At 39.8% G+C, this 20,509-nt stretch overlaps 1 protein-coding gene across 4 annotated transcripts in view; it reads left to right on the top strand.

Moving 5' to 3' along the window:
- LOC131676271 (methyl-CpG-binding domain protein 5) overlaps window positions 1-20,249 on the top strand; it is a 106,609-nt gene extending 86,360 nt beyond the window's left edge. Inside the window, exons 6-9 of one of the 4 annotated variants that reach the window (XM_058955393.1) lie at window positions 18-111; window positions 2,439-2,708; window positions 17,980-18,298; window positions 18,484-20,249. In XM_058955393.1, the coding sequence (XP_058811376.1) occupies window positions 18-111; window positions 2,439-2,708; window positions 17,980-18,298; window positions 18,484-18,847 (1,047 nt within the window). In that variant the 3' untranslated portion in view covers window positions 18,848-20,249. Of the gene's footprint in view, window positions 1-17; window positions 112-2,438; window positions 2,709-2,993; window positions 3,064-17,979; window positions 18,299-18,483 lie in introns of those variants that run through there. The other 3 variants (XM_058955400.1, XM_058955407.1, XM_058955414.1) reach the window with 3 other exon arrangements.
- Window positions 20,250-20,509: the final 260 nt, after the last annotated feature.

Here is a 20,509-nt window from a genome sequence, read left to right as displayed (position 1 = left end):
CGGTCCCATTTCTACAGGCTATGGTACAGTGCGTTTCTAGTTCGGAACCAGATCTTATTGCTGATGGGGCCCAGTCGCCATCGGATTCAACCGAATACTTCGAACAAGGAGGTAAGCCGTGCAACATGTATAAATCGGTCCCAATCACAGGTTGATTTTGTTATTTTATAAGATTTTAAAAATTCTTACATTTTATAAGTGAGGATCAAATTTGTCCGCAACGTTATTTTATAACATTTTTGAAGCTGCTCCTAAAACTTTTATTGATACTTAGGTTTCGAGTAAACCAACATACCTCAAGAAATTAAATGTAGTTCTCTTGCCATAATGATACAATTTATTTAAGGTTCAAGTTACCTTTTTGCCTTTCTCAATAGAAAGGTATTGCAATTGCTCTGAAAACCGACTTTTTAACGGAGGCCCGGAGGGCCGAGTGACATATACCATTCGATTCAGTTCGTCGAGTTCGGCAAATGTCTGTGTGTGTATGTATGTGTGTATGTATGTATGTGTGTGTGTATGTGTGTGTGTATGTGACCAAAAATGTCACTCATTTTTCTCAGAGATGGCTGAACCGATTTTGACAAACTTAGTCTCAAATGAAAGGTGCAACATTCCCATAGGCTGCTATTGGATTTCTAATGGATCCGACTTCCGGTTCCGGAATTACAGGGTGATAAGTACGAACACGCAGAAAATGTCGATTTTTATAAATTCTGCAATGAATGTATAAAGGTGAAAAATTTTCCGAAATATGACCACAACTGCTTCGATTTGTAGTATTAGGTCACTAACATCCATTCAAAGTCTATTTGGCCACATTGGCCACCATCCTCGGTTCCGGAAGCCCCGGCGGAAGTATCTAAATTCAGAATAACAGTCACATCGGTTTCTCGGAGATGGCTAGACCGATTCGACTAAACTTGGCCTCAAATGAAAGGTATTGCGTCCCCGTAAATGGCTATTTAATTTCATCCCGATCCGACTTCCGGTTCCGGAGTTACAGGTTGTGGCGTGCGATCACATAGCAAATTGTGATTCAAACCGATACTCCGATGAAAGCAAAAAAGGTAAAAATTTCGCTAAAATGTCTCTCAAACAACTTAAATTTGTTGTTCTAGGTCACCGACGGCCAACCAAACTTTCGTTGACTACATTGACCACCATAGACGGTTCCGGAAGTGCCCGGGAAAAGCGGCCATCTTTCAAAATTTACGAACTCACATCAGTTTCCCTGAAATGGTTGGGCCGATTTTCACAAACTTAGTTCCAAATGATAGCTATAATATCCCCACAGATGTCTATAAAATTTCGTACGGATCGCTTATATGGGTCCGGAAATATAGACTAAATCGTCCGGTCACATATGAAATTCCCATATAAGCCAGAACTCAATTTTTTTTTTCAAAGGGGGGACCCCATGAAATTTCAGAAATCGAATTCGTATTTTTGATGCCAAACATCTTTAAAATGCATGAAACGTCGAGATTTTATGTTATCTCGAAAAAATTTTTTTTGTAAAAATCGACTTTTTGGGACTTTGCCGATTTCGCACCTTTTTTCAGTTCAATATTACCGTGGCTGTTTTTTTTCAAAATTTTAGAACTCGAACTCTTTTAATGAATATAAACAACGCACACATTCTCGTGATTCATGATTGAGAAAGGCACAATTGCACCGCTAGGTGGATTAAAATAGGTTTTTGAGCATGTGTTAGTTTTGAACGCTGGGTAGTATGAGTAGGAAAAATTGTGTTCAGCTTTGCCACCGGATTATACATTTAAACCTTTTCAAAACTCTAAAAGAAGAATATCAGCCGATTTATCAGATCATAACGATTCAAATCCTACAAAATAGCTGCTGGAAAAACTATCGGTTTCGCTAAATGGTGCTTTTGAAAAAGTGGCTGTGATTTTTTGTCACACTACCACACCGTGCTGGGGTACGCAACACAACAGCGCAATGAAAAAACCACAGTCACATTTTCAAAAGCACCATTCAGCTAAGCCGATGGCTTTCCCGGCAGGTATTTTGCATGAATTAAATCGTGATGATCTAATAAATCGACTGATATTCTTCTTTTAGAGTTTTGAAAAGGTTTAAATAGATAATCTGGTGGCAAAGCTGAGCACAATTTTTCTTACGCACACTACCAAGCCAGGAGGTAACTTGAGCCTTAAAAATAACTAGACGCCCTAATTAGCCTTCAGTTATATTGTATTCTGCAAGTCAAGAAGTTTGCAGCTCTGCTCAAAATGTTGTTCCGTTTATAGAAAATATGAATTACTCGTAGGGCACATTCTAAATTAGTAATGATTATTACATCATTTTAAAGTAATCAATGCTTCAGAACACCTATGATCACACCGTATTTGTACTAATGCTTCATATTGATGTGTTCTTAATCAAATTTCTCGTTCATGCGTTGCTCATTCAAGGAGTCTCATATCAACGTATTGCCTATAAGCCGTCAAAAATTAGGCGTATGCAAACGATTCAGCAGCCATCACACATGCACAGTGATTATGCAAATAGTGACACAACTAACAGAAACGGCGGCGTTAATAGCAATACAAGTACTAGTCTGCCGCAGTCAACGCACCAGCATAATCACTCTACTCTGCAGAATCAACAACAGTCGCGTCATGAAACAGGGTTATTGTCACACGGAAGTTCGCCGGCGCAAATCGCCCAACCTGATTCACACGGTAAGCGCTTCATATAGTAGAGTTTGAAATAATATTACTTTATATATTGAGTGTGTGTGTTGTAAGGTACTGGTTTACTACTCTTCACATCTTATCACTATCGTATCATTCTTTTCATATTCTCACAAATCGATTTCCATCCGTCACTTGTAATCACTTTTCACACGGCTCTGCTTAATCTCATATGCGCTACATGGAATTGTCCAGCAAGATAAAATTAAATATTTCATCAACGTGTATGACGCAATAGTTAACTCATTTTCATTTTTGCCACGGGTCGCAAAGGAGGCCAACCCCATCACCAGCTGCAGCCACCGCATCAACCACAGACTCAGGGTCACTTCCATCAGATGAGGTTAGCAGGCAAGAAGAGATCATCATATCGATAACTAAATGAAGCAAACAGATTTGAAGCTACTGAGCGGCTAATTGATGACGCGATGATGTGCACATTTCGTACATTTGTCTCACATCTGTTTGTCTTGAGATTAAACGTTTCTCCACGACCAAAATTCAAACTACATGTCGGAGAAACATTTGCTTATGTAGAGAAATGTTGACGTGTCTATTTATTGATGTTAATATTTGTCTATCGTTGAGCAACTTAGTTTCTTAAATATATACTCACAATCTCGATACGCTCATATCAACGTACATACCTTACATGCATTAGGCAATATACTAGTCAAAGCTTACATTCGCTGCGCGAACATCATAAAGTAACTTCCACTGGCGCTCATTTGCTTTCAATGTTTTTCTTTTGGTCATTTGTTTATTTTATTTTGCTCTCAGCGGGCCTTCAAAAACGGGCGTTTCAGCTTTATACGATTCTATTATTGTGGAAAGTGGTTACACGATAGATGTTTAGAGGTTAACATTCCCTTTATCCTCACTCAAGGGGTTTTGGTTGCATGCATTTGTATAGTCTTGCGGCTTAACTGTACTAACACGTCCTGCGTGCGGTGTATTTCAAAACAAGCACAGATAGGTATATCATTGCATCCCGTAACACAAAGAAAATAATAGCTAAATAAAACCGAAGTAGAATTGATTTACAGGTGAACCCATACTCACGAAGGGAAGGGAAAAATAGTTACAATTCGGCTATTCAAATAGTGTGCTTAGACCTTTTCACTTCTATTTAGTTTAGATTTAGGTGGGTAATCTGGTAGTTTGGTGGGGGGGGGGGGGGGGTGCATTCTTGCTGTAACGGCAACTCGCTAAATGTGGCCAAAATTTGATGGGGCCCTTATGAATTGCAATACACGTTGTTATAGGTCAGATGATGTTGCTATGCACCCGGTAGAATGCACCACCCTGTGAAGTTTCGTTTCCAGTGTTCCGCTCCGTCGCACCATTCCTTGGTAGTCTCTTTCACTCTCGAATGAACGTGCACCTATAAAATTAGCGTCGATTATCATCTGTCTGAATGAATGAGTTCGAATAAAGTCACCGGTTGAGTTGGATGCCGCCATTAGTTATTGGAGGCGTGTCGATTTCCCCTCAGCAGAATCCGACATTAATTTAGTTAACGGATTAAACTAGCGCCGGATTGACGCTAGTTCCAAAAAAACGAAAACACGCTTTGTGTTTCTGAGCAAACTTTGGTGCCGTGACTAGGATTTTATGGCCTGTACACGGTAATTTACTGTCACGTACCGTATCTGTCATCACGAGACACCGTTAGTGGGACAAATCAACCAATTGTTCATAGGAAGAAAGGAGCCGCCATCACACAATTTCGTGGATCGGAACCGTTTTTACTGCTCCCAATCACAAATGTTACAAGCCTTAACTGAATTAGGCGACAGGGAAATAGCTGTCCAACATATTCAACAATTTATGGTAGTACGTTTAGATCTCTTTCTACTTTGTCGGATTCCCTCCATCGTCTCTGACGGTTGAAGCTAAAGGCGTTACCGTTCACTGAAGGATACTAATGGTCTCGTAGCTCTACTTTGGAGTCTGTCCAGAGATACTTTTTGAAAATTTCAAGGCATTTTGCTGCCTTGGTCAGGTCGAATATTTCCGAGTTGGGTAAGCGCTGCTGCACCTGTTTTCAGTTTTTTCATGATATATGGAGCTAAGAGTAAGCAACAGCTCAACATTCGGCGAACGACATTGCTTGCGTCACTGAGCCGAGCCCAGCAGTTCCTACAGAGGTACGTGGTTGACCGCGATGCCCTGCAAGTGGCTATTTGGTTGTATAACTTAGAGGTTTTTTGGCAAGGTCTGGAGGATACTCAAACGGCTCTGGAGGAGATGGAAACATATAACGAAACGATGGTGAGAAACTTACAGTTCAAGTCTGATATCGAACCCAAACTTTTCAAAATTAAAGCTAGTCTGTCTGGAAATTGCCTCCAACAATTAATTCTATAAGTGAGCTCCCTCTAAACCCCCCACCACAACTTCACTTTGGTCTCTCTGGAGTAAAGCTGCCGACAATATCTCTTTCTGAATTTGCTAGGGACTACCAAGAGTGGGTTGGCTTTCATGGCGTTTCTTGCGCTAATTCACGCCAATCCCGACGTAACAGCCATACAAAAATTTCACTATTTACGGGCAGCTGTCAAAGGGGAGGCATCTCATATAGTCGAGTCAATACTCATCAGCGCAGCAAACTATTCTCTTGCCTGCGATGCTTTGGTTGCTCGATATTTCAGTGAGTACTTGTTAAAAAACGACACAGCGCTACTGGAACTACCACGAATGAGGGAAAAATCACCTGTCGCTTTGCACGGACTTGTTGACGACTTTGAAAGGCATATAAAGGTGCTGAAGCAATTGGGAGAGCCTACGGATGTCTTGCGTACTATTTTGCAACACATGCTCTGCACAAGACTACATCATGAGACTCTCAATATGCGTGAAGATCACGCTTCTACTATGGAAGAGCCTTCCTTCTCAAAACTGGTCTTCAGCGTCGCATGCGGGTGTTAGAATCGATTTCGGTAAATCACGATTCTACGCAATACGTGTTAACCCCATATATTTCTGGAGTTTCAGAGCTTTCAACGATACATGCATCCAGCTGTTGTCTGTTGTCAACACATGCGGTAACAGAAGCTCAGCAGTCCGTCCGACCGCATTCATAGGGCAATTTAACATGCTTTCTTTACACAGAAGAATGAATCTGGTGAGCACCAAGAGGCTGTGCTTCAATTGTCTCTATAATGACAACTTCATCAACAACTGTCCCTGCCAAACTAGTTGTCTTACTTACCGTACCGTTCAGGCTAGAGCCTTGTTGTCTATTGCTGTATGCAGAAGCCGTCCTCACTCCACTCGGTCCAATGCAGCTTGTCGCCAGCCTCGTAGTCTTCGAAGGGTCCTCAGGTCGTCCTCTATCTGGTCGATGGGACGTGCTCGCTGTGCGCCCCGTCTAGTCTAGTAGTCACATATGTCGAAAACGTCACCATACACTTTTGCATCCAAGTTATGTCGATAACTCTTATGTTCCTCAGAATCGAGGCTATAGCAACGCGGGAATTTAAAAGCATTCAGCACAAACAAATGTGGCAACGTCAACCATCGAGCCTTTCACACCGCAATCAATCACGGCCATCAACGAAGTTCGAGGGTCGACATTTCCCGCGCACGCGGCACGAAGTGAGAGTGTGTTTATGCTCACTGTAGTTCTAATCATTGTTGATGCCTACGGTCAATATCTTTTTTGCTAGAGACTTGTTAGACCGCGCATCATCATGATATAGCCTGGCCCCGACGATCTCGCTCGTGTAGTTACCTTTCGAACTGCTAATGGCGTCATTCAACGACCGGTAGTGAAAATCTGTTTGCTACCAACACAGCGTGATGAAATAACGTGTGCAGACACATCTATAACAAAGGATAACATTTCACAACCAGTCCCAACCGACGATGATCCAGATCACAACACTGCGGAAAAAAATATATAGTTATTAAGCTTTTCTAATAATTCGTTTAGTTTTCAAAATTACGTTCAGGAATATGCTGCCATAAGTTGATAGGTCCGCTCGGTTGTACGTAAATGTTTGCAAACGAGGTCGCAACGAAAAATAATTGAAACTGACATTTTAAGGTGGTGGCGATGTTATAGGTCAGATAAAGTTACAGGTCGGCACCGACATGCACACGGTAGAATGCACTCTCTTACTCTCGAATGATAGCGTTTATTGTTTTATTTCGTTTAATACATCAACAGGCATATCAAAGCCCCAATGATGTTGGCCTAAATACTAATCTTATTTCTAATAATCAAGTCGCACATAAAAACAATAATCATACAATAATTACAAACAAAGAATAATAAAGTGTTGTTAACGAAATGATTAAACAATCTGGAGAAACGTATACGCAGAGTATATCGAGAAACGTTGAAATCAAATGCTGAAGCTACCTGGTTGAAAATTCGTTGCAGACCAGTGATGGCTCCATACATACTATAATTTGTGCGTCGGAATGGCAACCGGAACATATTGTTGTTACGTAGTGCTCGAGGTGCGACGTTTATGTTGATTTGTTCCAAAATAGCTGGGGCATCTATACGGCCTTGCAGAGTGTCAGCGATGAACAAAGCTCTTGCGGTATTCCTTCGAACATGTAGGGGCTCTAGTTGAATCAGCTGACATCGGTTTTCATAGCTTGGTAGTCGGACAGGATCTCTCCACGGCAATCTACGGAGCGCGAAACGTAAAAAGTGTCGCTGCACACTGTCAATTCTTTCAACGTCATTATTATAGTTCGGGTTCCACACGTCAGGGCAATATTCTAGAATTGATCGGGATAAAGAGCAGTACAGCGATTTGAGACAATAAACATCCGTAAAGTTTTTGGCTATCCTGAATATGCATCCCAGTGTTCGAGACGCTTTACCAACTGCATAGGATACGTGTTGTTTAAACGTAAGTCGAGAATCCAGAATCACTCCCAGATCCTTCACGTGACTGACACATTCGATTTCTGTCTCTAGTAGACGGTAGTTAAAATAAATCGAATCCTTCTTCCGTGAAAAAGATATTACCGAGCACTTCTTCGGGTTTACATACATGCAGTTCGTATTGCACCAATCAGCAAAGACTAGAAGCTGCTGTTGGAGAACTCTGCAATCTTCAATTGAACGAATTAGGCGAAAAATCTTGAGGTCATCTGCGAAGGATAATCGTGGAGTCTTCAAAATTAGATGTACATCATTGAAGTATATCAGAAACATCAACGGTCCCAAGTGGCTTCCTTGAGGTATTCCAGATGTAGAAGAGAATGGAGGGGCCTGGCATTCTCCTATGACAACCGTTATCTCTCGGTCAGTGACGTAGGATCGAAACCATTGCAAAATACTACCATTAATTCCAAATCCTCCATTTTTGCTATTGCGATATTGTGGTTTATCTTGTCAAAAGCGGCAGATAAGTCGGTGTAAACAACATCGGTTTGAGCGCGATGTTCCATACTCTCTGTTATGAAGGATGTTAAACATAATAGGTTAGACGCAGTTGACCATCCAGACGTGAATCCGTGTTGATCGTCACTTTGGTACTGCTTATAGTGAGCCTGAAAAGGTTCCATAATCACAAGCTCGAACAACTTCGAGACAGCACTCAATGAAGTTATTCCACGGTAGTTATTGACGTCTCGCTTATTTCCCTTTTTATGTACTGGGAACATGTTCGCTGATTTCCAGCAAGATGGAAAAATACCTCTGTCAATAGATGTTCGAAAGATGTGAAGAAGCGGACTAACCAAAACTTCAATGTGCCTTATCAGAAAAGTGGAGGGGAACCCGTCGGGTCCCGGATTGAAGGATGACTTAAGTCGAGAGGTAGCTCTGGTAATCATCGTTGCGTTGGCATCGATAGCACTAAGAGTTTGACCCACAAGTGGAGCTCTGCTAGCAGCGAGTTTGATTTGCTCAATAGTTAATTCCTCATCTGCGAACACGTTCGCGAATTTTTCCGAAAAAAGTGCACATATATCTCGTAATGTGGAAGCTGTGTTACCATTGAAAGTCATAGACGACGGCATTCCAGATTCCTTGCGCTGCTCGTTCACATATTTCCAGAAACGTTTAGGATGCGACTTGAGATTACGCTGAATATTTTGCTGATATCGATAGAAACAGTTTTGACTGGCTCGTTTGTATGCATGGTTGAGACTGACGTAATAGCCTCTGAGTGATATTGTGCGATACTTGGTAAACCTCCGCAGGGTAGCTCTCTTAATAGACTTCAACCGTCGCAATGTACTCGTTTGCCATGGAGGGCCGGTTTGTCGACGGTGAACTTTCTTCGGAACGTACCTGTCAATAACGTACGCCAGAACGTTGGAAAAAGTTTGAACTGCGGATTCGACATCTTCGAGGTCCAAAATATTTTCCCAATCGATGGCGGAAAAAAGGTCTGCGATACTACGATGGTCGGCTTTACGGAAATCGTAGGTGACAGAAAGTGGTGCAATATCGAAATCATGCACCACAGTGTTATCAATCGTAGCGATCAATGGAGGATGATGCATCACTGGTTTTACTAGAGGAGAGGGCGCCATCACTATTGATGTGGCGGAAACCTGATCGCTGGCAAAACAAAGATCGAGATGGCGGCTATTTTCATTGGCAATAGAATTGATTTGTAGTAACGTGGCTGAGCTATAGCTGTCAAGTACGGAGCTGTCAAGTGGAGTACGGAATGGTCCGAATCCGGATAAAGGAATCCGTTGCGGGAAGACTTCCATGAAATGCTAGGAAGATTAAAATCTTCTAGTACCATGATCTCATCAACTGCGTTCGCGTCTTCGAGGATAGTAAAAAGTGAGCTGCAGTGTGCTTCAACATATTCGATATCACGAGCGCGGTCGGGTGGAACATACAACGCACACAAGTATAGCCTATGGTCGCCAAGCTCGATAATCGTCCAAACCTGCTCTAGGCAAGTCCAAGAAATATTCTCGACAGTTTTGTGTCATTGTTCAACCACGTTTCGACGAAGACAATGAGCTCACAGATGCATTGTACTTGCCTGAGGTAGGTTTACTCCAACAGGACCGGGACGGCTGCAGGAATGGCTCGACTGTGATGGGGGGACTAAGGGCTTCCTCACGACTGGCGGCAAGTGTGCGTCCCGGTGACTGTGCGGTGAACGTAATACAAGCTGCGGTGCATCCCGGTATCCCATTAACGAAATCTATCCTGCTTTGGCTGGTCGAAATTGAATTCACGAACGAATACTCCAGTGGGCCAAGTGGACGCTTTGAGTGCAGTATCCTTCATCTCACTCGGAAGCTCAACTCGGAACGAGACGAAATTGAGTTTTGTGAGATCCGTGTCTTTTTTACCAACAAAATTGCTTTGGGTGTGTCGCTTATACCGAGGCATTCTTGGGTCATTGCAACAATCTCCTCCACTGAATGGATCGGCTCGAGGCGACTAAGAAGATTCTGATTTCTCGCTAAATGGCTCTAGTACCACAGACACCGGCTGCAGTGGCGCGAATTTTTGCATCATTCTCACGACCTTGTTTTGGAGTGGGCAGGTCCCCCGGAAGTCGCTTCACAAACAGCCCCCTTTGATTTAAAGAGCCAGAATTAGCGGGAAAGTGAGTCTCAATGCGTCTCGAGAGATTTGAGACGACCGCGTTTAGATTGTCTACTGCCTCACATAACTTGTTTGTGTCCACGATAGGAGCAGCGGAATCGGGTTGCTGCACCCATGTGTTGAAACAGCAAACACAATCGTCACACAGCCAGTACAGATTCTTATTGAAGCTAGACATTAAGTCTAGTGCAGATCGCTGCATATCAGGAATACAAGTGCGGTGGAAAACCGATCCGCAGCGGCCTCGGCATGCAATTCTCTCAATCCCATTAACGGGAGAATAGTATGACTTGCAACTCATACTCATGGTTGCTTTCAACCCGCCCTATGTCCTGCTTTTTCGATCTCGTCTCGCTATGCGCCAAATTGGAATGTGGGGCTGTTCACGTGCAGGTGGCGAAATGAACGCGTACATTTTTTGTGGGGAATTACACAAGGAGACAACTTCGGGGAGCAATTATCTTCGATTTCAACGCAAGTAAGATAAGTATTTCACACAATTAAAAACACTTTTAGGCACAGAAGACTGACAAGTGCAGTACTTAAGTGCACCTAGTAACAACTGTACGCATATAAAATTAGCATCGATTGTTATCTATCTGAAAGAATGAGTAGTCAATTCGATTAAAGTCTCCGGTTGAGTTGGACGCCATAGTTCGGCAGTTCCTTTTTTTAGTGAAATTAATCATTTAGGTGCAGAAATGGTTTTTTTTCATTTCTGCAAGACTGCGATTAAAGGTATGGTCACAACACACGTTTTTTTAGACATTGGTTGAATTCAGCTTCAATTGTCTCTCACAAATTAAGAGCATTGAAAATAGTTACGTTCGTATCCTAGGTTTTGTCTTATTGAATGAGACAGCACTAGCCGACTGTCAGATCCACTAACCTGCTGAATCTATTCTGTGATTGATGCAAATCATCCTCCCGTAGGAGTTAATATCTGTCTGCCGAAACCTGTTATTTTTGAGTATATCCCGAATGATCTTGGTCTTGACTTTCACCAAGCTGATTTCTTGGGACGTGCATCAGTATTCTTTCATATAGAAGGGAATTCACTTGAATATGCAGAATATATTGACTGTGCCGTTGAATATTTCACTGCCGTGATTAATGTGCCCTTGGCTGATTATGTTCCTCTGCGTAGGCCAGTTCGTAAGTCACCGTGGGGTAATGCACATCTACGACATCTTAAACTAACTCTACGACTCAGATCTAAGGCACTTCGATTGTATTGCCATACATGCTGACGTTTTGCTAAATATCGTTTTTAGCGAGCAATAGTTATCGATTCTACAACCTTCTCTTGTACCAACGCTACTCCATTCGTACACAAGCAAACCTGCACAATAATTCCCGACAGTTTTGGAAATTTGTGAACTCCAAGCGGAAGGAGAATTGATTACCTACTGATATGTTCTTGAAGGAAGGGGCCGCCACTCCAGCTTCGGAGAAGTGTGACCTATTCGCGACTCACTTTAAAGGCGAATTCAATGAAACTATTTCATCTGCTGATCAAATTGCGCACACTTGTAGAGACACTCCATTAAATATCTGTCCTTTGAGAAGTTTCACGGTTACGGTCGACAGGTTATAATAGCAATCAGCCGACTAAAATATGCAGTAACTCCTCGTCTTCCGCTGGAAATGGATATGGAAATGTTGAAAATTACACAGGAATTACATTGTTGTGTGCCTGTTCCAAAGTGTGTGAGATCATAATGAACGATCTGCTCTCTGCATCCTGCCAAAGGTACATTTCCCTTGGATTCATTCCAAAAAGCTCAACCTCCACGAATCTCGCTCAGTTCGTTTCATTCTGCTTACGCAATATGGACGCTGGTGCTCAGATCGACACGTTATATACCGACTTGAAATCAGCGTTTGACAGAGTTGACCGCGCATACTTCTGGATCGGCTGAAGTTAATGGGAGTGTCTTTTGATTTTGGCTCGATTCGTATCTGAGAAACCACTTGGACCAACTCTCTGCCTCGTTTTCGAACAACTCTGGTGTTCTTCAAGGAACTATCTTGGGCCCACTCTTATTCACGCTCCTTATCAATGATTTAGCTACAGTATTACAACCAGGGTGTCGTATATTCAACGCTGATGACGTTGAATTATACATGATCGTCAAGTGTATCAACAGCTCTTGGACACTTGCAATGACTGGTGCTCCTTATACTCGCTTAAAATTAGTATTCACAAAGGAAGTGTAATATCATATCATCGCAAGCACAAACCAATTTCATACGACTACTGTATTGGAGATCGGCATCTTGAAAGTGTACGGCAAGTTTGTGTCCTTGGAGTCCCTTTGGATTCTGCACACACTTTCCACCTTATTTCGACTATATTAGTAACAAGGCAAACCGCCAGATGGGATTCATGTTTATAATTTCGAATGAATTTAACGACCCTCTCTGTCTCCGCTCACTGTACTGCGCATTGGTACGATCGATATTGGAATCTAACTTCACAATATGGTGTCCGTATCAATCAACATGGGCAGCAAGAATTGAAGAAATTCTAATCAAATTCTTTCTCTATGCATTAGTACGCCTTCCATGGCAGGACCACCGCATTAATCTTCCGCTATACGAAGACCGTAGATTATTAGGCCTGCACACGTTTGAAAGAGGAAGAGTAGCCCAAGCTGTTTTCGTCACTAAGATTCTTTTAGGATTTAGTTAGATTCGTAGGAATTATTGGGTCAATTTCACATCGATGTCTCGCAACGCGTGCTATGTCAACCAGCCCGGGGACAACTTGACAGCTCCCATATATTGAACTCATAAGCAAATTTTGTGGTGATTTGGTGATGTCATGGCGGCTCGAATGGGCAAAATTTGAAAAAGGCACATCCCATTTATTATTTTCCATATCTGTAAAAAATAAACAATTTAAGCATTTCTATCATCAAATTTATTTCGCTGTTCAAATTAGAAGCTGTCCTCATTCCACCAAACCTAAACAGAAACATAGATTCCATTTTGAATTTAAAAAACCCAAAATAATATAAATTCGATTTTCGGAAATACAAGAAGAAGACTTTCAAAATCAAGCCACTTCCACTTATATTGGAACTTCCGAAAATCTTACGAATCGAGCAACATCTCCCCAGGCATGCAATCCTGCGGTAGATGCCGTTTCGTGAAGTTGTTATCAGGTCAACGAAGCTTTTTGCTGTTGGAACATAGGAACTCCCTGTACGGTGCACAGTGGTCCCAAAGAGCGAAAAGAGGTTTTTTTTAGATTGTGTCAAAACTGATGACTTTTGCAATATAGTGTCTTTGAGTAAGTTTCTTGGAGTAGAATTCCCCTTCTTTCTGTCTTATCGGATTGATGATTAATCCCCCTGATAGTGAGTTACGAAATTTATTTTCTTCAATAATTCAGATAGACAAATACTTACTTCATCAAAGTTGTAGATAAACTCGTTATAAACATCTTACCTGAGGACATTAACTCTCTATCTTTTTAGCTTTTTGAGATATGGGACATTATTGGTGAAAGGCCCCTTAAAAACAGTTTTTTCCGCATAAGTTTTCTTCTAGATTTGTTCCATGATATAAATGTTCTAGAACATTGTTTGGACTATTAAACTGCATTACTTTGCCGAAGACGGAAACTTGCTATCATTAGTATGTGTGGAGATATTCACGTTTTTTGATTGAAAATAGCTCTTTTTCGAATGCCGATAACTTTTAAAAGGGAAAACCACTTTGTAAACAAATTAAAGTGCAAGAAAAGAACAACAACTGCTGCAAAAATCAATTCTCCCCAAGGCGGCCCGCCATGGAAATACTAAAGCTGAAGTTTGTCTCATTCCGGCATCAAAAACATCACTATATATTACTATTAGTTCTGAAATGAAGGGTTAAAGCCGCAATAATTAGCCTTTCTTACTTTAGTAAGCACGTCTTAAGCAAATCCCCAAGCAACCAAAAGTTCATATAAAGGAGCTGCATAACCCGAGCAAAGTCCAACATCAAAATTACAGGAAATAGACAACATATTTTGATATCAAGCATCAAATTGAAATCTTATTTTGATATCAGTTTAAACTTTTTCAGATTTGACCACATATTTTGATCTCATTTTGATGTGTTTACATTTTTAGAAAAAAATATGTTTGTTTCTATTTCTTTGACAAACATCAAATTGATTACTTATTTTGTTATCAATGAAATATTTCACCATCTCAATGAGTTTTCAATTTGCTTTCACTGATAGCATAAATAGTTTTCTGTTTGATGTCATAGTGCAATTTTTCCGCTTTCGATTTTGATCTTTTAACCGTTAAAACGACCAAAATGATAACAACCTGAGCAATCATTCCGTACTACATCACAACATCAAGTTTAGTTCTCAATTTGTTATCAGACTCTGCTCGGGTTTGCAATATGTTGTATGTTCTAATAGTGGCTTAAGCAGTTCTATTAAAGCTTGAGCAGCTTGAAAATTCGCTAAGAACTTTATGTGAACTTTAAAGTGTGCTTTTTAAGTATTATCCGAACTTCTGTTTGCTGGGGTCAAAAGTTACAGTTGTTCAAAAACTCAATGCATACGCGTGACACCGGAAACTGATAATTCCCTTGAGCCTACTTCATAACAATAGCGCAAGTGCAACCAAACGGCGAGTAATCAAGTGTATTTGATGACGGAACCAGACAAACTTCAGCTTTAGTATTTCCATAGAGGGCCGCCTTGGGGAGAATTGATTTTTGCAGAAGTTGTTGTGCTTTTCTTGCACTTCAATTTGTTTACAAAGTGGTTATAATATAATGCTTGTGAAAATTCGTTGACCTGCGCGGCAATTGCTAACTGTTGATCACAAAGTAACCAAAACTGCACTCACTCATTAACCATAAATAATACACTAAGGTTGAAAAATATTCATAGTTAGATGCAAAAACAACGAAACTTGAATTTCTAAGAGTAGCATGGAATCCTCACACGTGAATCTTTTCCTCATAGCTTCGTGATGCTCACAAAGGTTTCTGATAGTTAAATAAACTGAAATAAACCATTCTACGTTTGCCCACTGCATTTCTATCGACGAAGTTTGTTGCAAGTAGCTTTGTGAAGCCCTACCAGGATTTTAAATTTTTTTTTTCAATAAACCATAAATGATCTTCACAGTATTTATTGTATTGTGCATATATCAAAACAAAAAAAAACTGTTGGTAGAATGCTACCACCGCACTATGGGGAGGAATGCGGTCAAAAATCGAAAATTGCATCAACTCCAATTTAAATCAATTAAATATTGAATGTTTATATATACTCTAGCTAAGAAATTCCCAGAGTATCTCGGAATTATATTTGACTTAACTGTGTATATGGATGTCTAAAGATTAAAATTATGAAAAATAGAAATATCACGTGCGTTTTCTCAACTGTTCGCATCTTTGTTGAATTTTGAATAAAACGTTCGTTATAATAAATATGCCATTTTAAAGCTAAAATTTCCCCAGCTTTGTGATTATATCATTGCATTGGTATGAAGTTATATGAAAAATAACCATTCAAAGTTCTAAAATATCCACAAATTGGATACGGGAAAACAGTCCCTCAATATCCTCCGGAATTCTCGATTGGGGATGCAAGGATAATGCCTCTTCTAACTTATAGCGAAGATTTCAGTTACCCGAATTTGCCATAAACTGAGAATGCATCACTTCTCGACAAACATATGATTACGGCCTAAAACCCAACTGTCAAAATCCACTTTGAATGGAAATTCCGAACAAACCGTTACATGCCAATCACAAATGTTGGTAGTAAACGAAAGAGAAAAGTTTTCTCTTTCATAAACTCTTGTGAACTGTGTACGACTAGTAACGGTTTGTCCGGAATTTTTATTCAAAGTGGATTTTGACAGTTGGCTTTTAGGCCGTAATCATATGTTTGTCGAGACTTGAAGTTTTAAAGGTAGTCTCAACTAGTCGACCAGAAAAGGGTACTCCAGTACATGTTTCGGTTGAGTGCTTTATATTCCATAACGAAATGAGCGTGGATTAAAATTAGAGTCTATGTATTGAAAAGATCGTTGATCTGACTACATTTTTTCAATACAACATTACTGTGTAGCAATAAATGGTACTGAGTTGTACTGTAATTCCCAACTTACCGTTAACACGATCAAGGTACAGTGGCGGATCCAGGGGGAGGGTCCTGGGGGTCCGGACCCCCTCCGAAATTTTTTAACTTCTTAAGAAATTTTAAAAAAGTTTCTATTTTAAATTTGTTTTTAATTCCAAATCATTCCAAACCAGATTCGTCCACCAATGGTTTTAATTTTAATTTAATGAGGGTATTACATATTACGCATTGTACAATGAACATTTGAAAATCAAAATTTCGGACCCCCTCCGAAATTTTTTTCTGGATCCGCTCCTGTCAAGGTAACCAAATATTTGAAATCTATTAACATTTTTTTAAAACTAGTTGTAATAATAATTTCATCGAAAGGTCTTATAGTTACCTGGAGAATGATATGAAGAAGAACTGTGGACAATATCGAAACGATTAGCCCAGTAGATTTTGAGTTATGATGCACACCGTATTTTGTCCAGGTGCCTTCGGAAATTCACTTTCACTTGACCAATGAAAATTTAAGAAAATATTGTTCAAATGTTGCATCATTATATGGAAAGTGATTGAATTGACTAAAACTATCTGCGACTCTTTTTTTTATTTTTTTGAAAAAAAAATTCACCTTGGATACTTTATACCAAACCCCCCACCTCTCTTCCTCCCCCTCCCACTAAAGGTTTTTAATCCTGAATACGTCCATTATGTGTGTCGTACATTATTAACAAATCAAACAAGCTTTTCGCGAAAGAATATGAGACAAAATATTTTTGGCCACCTGTTTGTATGGAACCTTATCTTAGTGCGTGGATTTCATAGTCAGAAGCTGTTATGTAGGTAGCGCTGGCAAATATTTTGAACGTTTACCTCAACCTGTTTGGGCTGTTCTTAAATTAAAGATGGGTGTTACCAAACCTCTATCAGCACTTATATAATTATATACTTACAGTATACCACGCGGATTATTTGCGGGAGGGAGAAGGTTTTGAAAAAGTTTTTCTCTTGTCCATGGGAAGGAAGATGGTATAATAAATGCCCACGTGAACACTTCATTAATAAAATGATAATGTTAAATCATTTACATAAACCCTTGCCATTTACTTTCAAATTTGTATGTGTACAATGATTCAACTTTGTTAATACATCTGTCGAAATTTTCTCATAGGTGCAAATTTTGCTTTCGTTTATGGAAAAATAGTATGCCAAATGCTTCCAATTCTGGGACGCTATTCACGGTCCAGATTGGCTTCGACCTGGTTTTCATGCAGATATATCGGCCAACAACCTTAGGGTTCCCATAATTTTGTAGAATTAGATTATAATTTATTTAACTCCAATCCTAATTGCTAGCAGTAATCATGATCCATTGAATTTCTCGACGCGTTCTCACCACTATTCTTCATGTATCAAATATTTCAACCCTGTGTTTTGTGTTCGGTGCTTGGAAATTGTCAGTGCAGTGCGAAAAGCTTACCAAATGTCATTAAACTCGTCCATCTTGTTACTCACCTTTGTATAGCGTGTTTTGGCACTAACCGACTTATCTTTTCTAAACAAACTATGTTCAATAATGATGATAAGAAAAATCCAATATTCCATGTTAGACTCAACAACGCAAGTTTCGGCACAAGAAAGTTCAGCTCCCTGTCAAAGGGCGCTGGTATCTCCCTCCGCCACAAATAGTTCCGGGCCTACACGGTCATTCAACGTTGGTGAGTTGGTCTGGGGAGCCGTTCGTGGCTTTCCAGCGTGGCCTGGCAAAGTGATTAAACCACCGGAAGATGGACGAACGATCCCTATCGATTGTGTGTGGGTTCTTTGGTTTGGTGGCCGACCAAATGCAGAAATGGTAGCCGTAAACGGACTGAAAAGCTTATCTGAGGGCCTTGAAGCTCATCATCGAGCACAGAAGGATGCTAGAAAGTGAGGAAAATGCATTATTTAAAAAAGCAGGACAATTTTTATAAAGTAGTTAGATTGAGATTATTGTGCACTAGTTATTTGTGCTTGAAGTTAGATTTCTTAATGCGCATTGTATCGATTACAGTAGTTAACAGGACTTTGCTTATACTATATTAACATAGCTAATAAATATTCTCTTTCTCCAGGGGACGAAAACTAAATTCTCAGTTAGAACGTGCCATCCAGGAGGCGATGATGGAATTGGATAGAGCTGGATGTACACCCTCACCATCACCGCAGCCATCATTTGGAGCTAACCCAAACGATTCTGTTGCCACAACTCAAACTATCACTTTAAAAGCTTCGCCTACAAACAATACAGTTTTGTCGAGTAATGCCAGCATAATAACAACGTTACCTACAAGTAGGGTGGCAAAATCATGCCGAGGGGCAAAATCAAAACTCGTAAAAATTGCTCCAGCGCCACCTGCAACCGTTGAGATAAGTACGACATCGGCAAATATTAGTAGTTCAAATATTTCCGTAGTAAACCGCACAAAAATGAAATGAAATGAAGTAACGGTACGTTTCAGTGAAAGCTCTGGATATTTAAGCTTCCAATCTTTTATGAGCAGTGAAAGCTAAGCACCAAGTGCTGCCATCTAGGTCTCAGTTTTTACTTTAACATGCATTTTATAACAATCGACATCTTTTATGGCAGGGTCTGTAAAGCAGGATTGGTAGAAAACAATGTCGACCGTGGGTTGTCGATAGGGCGCTCGTGACATGTTCGACTTGATTTCAATGAATGTTGAATTAATATTTTTTTTTCTTAATTTTTTTTTCTTATCCGGTTTTTGATAAAATATTTACTTATCGAGACAAAGTTTCTCGGCTACAAACGCTTCATCGATGTCGAGAATCCGATCAGTTTCTTGCGTAGTTTTGCCAATTCACGGTCGATTTAGTTAAAACGCTCACTACAATAAAGGAACAATGAATTTTACACACGCATCCCAACAGACAATAAACAAGAATAATGCCCATTCATCCCAGAACAGTTTTCATTATTGAGACGAATCAAAGCAAGTTTTTATCGCAGTATGACATGCCGATGTTTTAACACATTAACGTAGACCAACTATACACGATAACAGTCTATGAATGTTAATCTATAGTAAGGGTGCGATCCCAACAGTTAGCTTCTATATCAAATTACAAGTACTTGTATAAATGAACGTGATATTATGTACTCTTTATACGCCTATGCTGTTTGTTTCATAACTTGAATAATCTTATTTCATTTTTGACTTGTTTTCACATCTTTGTCGAGTACAATTGCTATCATTTTTTGCTTTAGTTTTTGCACTGTTTGCAAATTAGAATGTATAATTAGTATCACAAAGTTTTTTTTTGTTTTTTGGTAAGAAGAGAGAAGGATTAATCGAAAATTGGATATGGAGATCGTTGATCGATTTGCAGGGTTTAAGTTGCTCAGGATCAATTCACTTGCGTTACTTTTGTGATGCTAATGCGTATCATGAAGTTGATGAGGATGCTGAGGATAATGATGATGATGATGATTATGTCAGTTAGATTAAGCGTTGTTATGATAGTGTTGGTTTTTTAGTTACAACTCTGCTGGTGTATAAAGATAAAGTAAATTGAACATATGTTATCTAAATTATTGAACTAGGTTTTAAAGTAGCGAAATAAGCGGATTGATGTACATTATAGCGTTTTTTTCCTGTGAATTATCTTGTTTTTCACTTTTGTTTGTTGTGTAGGTATTAGGGAATTACGCTAGAAGTGGCTAGACATAAAGGACTGAATGCTCCATTATATTTTGTTTCGTACTTTTTAAGTATCACGTGTACAAAGTCCAAATTATTTATTGATTTTTTGAAAACTGATCCCAGTTAGGTTGACTAATAAAGTGTTGTTGAATAAAATAATGTGAAATGAAAAAAAAGTTCCTCTTGTTTAAATATTCGAAATTTCCTATCTGAGCAGGTGGGTCGTATCTATACTTTCGATTAGCATCATATAATGGGCAGCTAGTATTGATACATTTCGTTTTCTCTGGTAACAAATCAACTCAGGCGGACCATAGCACAGGGCTACTGAAGATAAGAGAAAAACAATGAAACAGTGATACTATCAGTTGCATCACTCTAAGAAAACCAACGAAGCGAATCCTTTCAGATTTAATTAAAAACTATTGTTTTTTTG

This window comes from Topomyia yanbarensis, chromosome 1 (assembly GCF_030247195.1).
Source record: "Topomyia yanbarensis strain Yona2022 chromosome 1, ASM3024719v1, whole genome shotgun sequence".
Taxonomy (NCBI): Eukaryota; Metazoa; Arthropoda; class Insecta; order Diptera; family Culicidae; genus Topomyia; species Topomyia yanbarensis.
The sequence above is the reverse complement of the archived record's forward strand: the minus strand, read 5'-3'. Positions and strand labels throughout refer to the sequence as shown.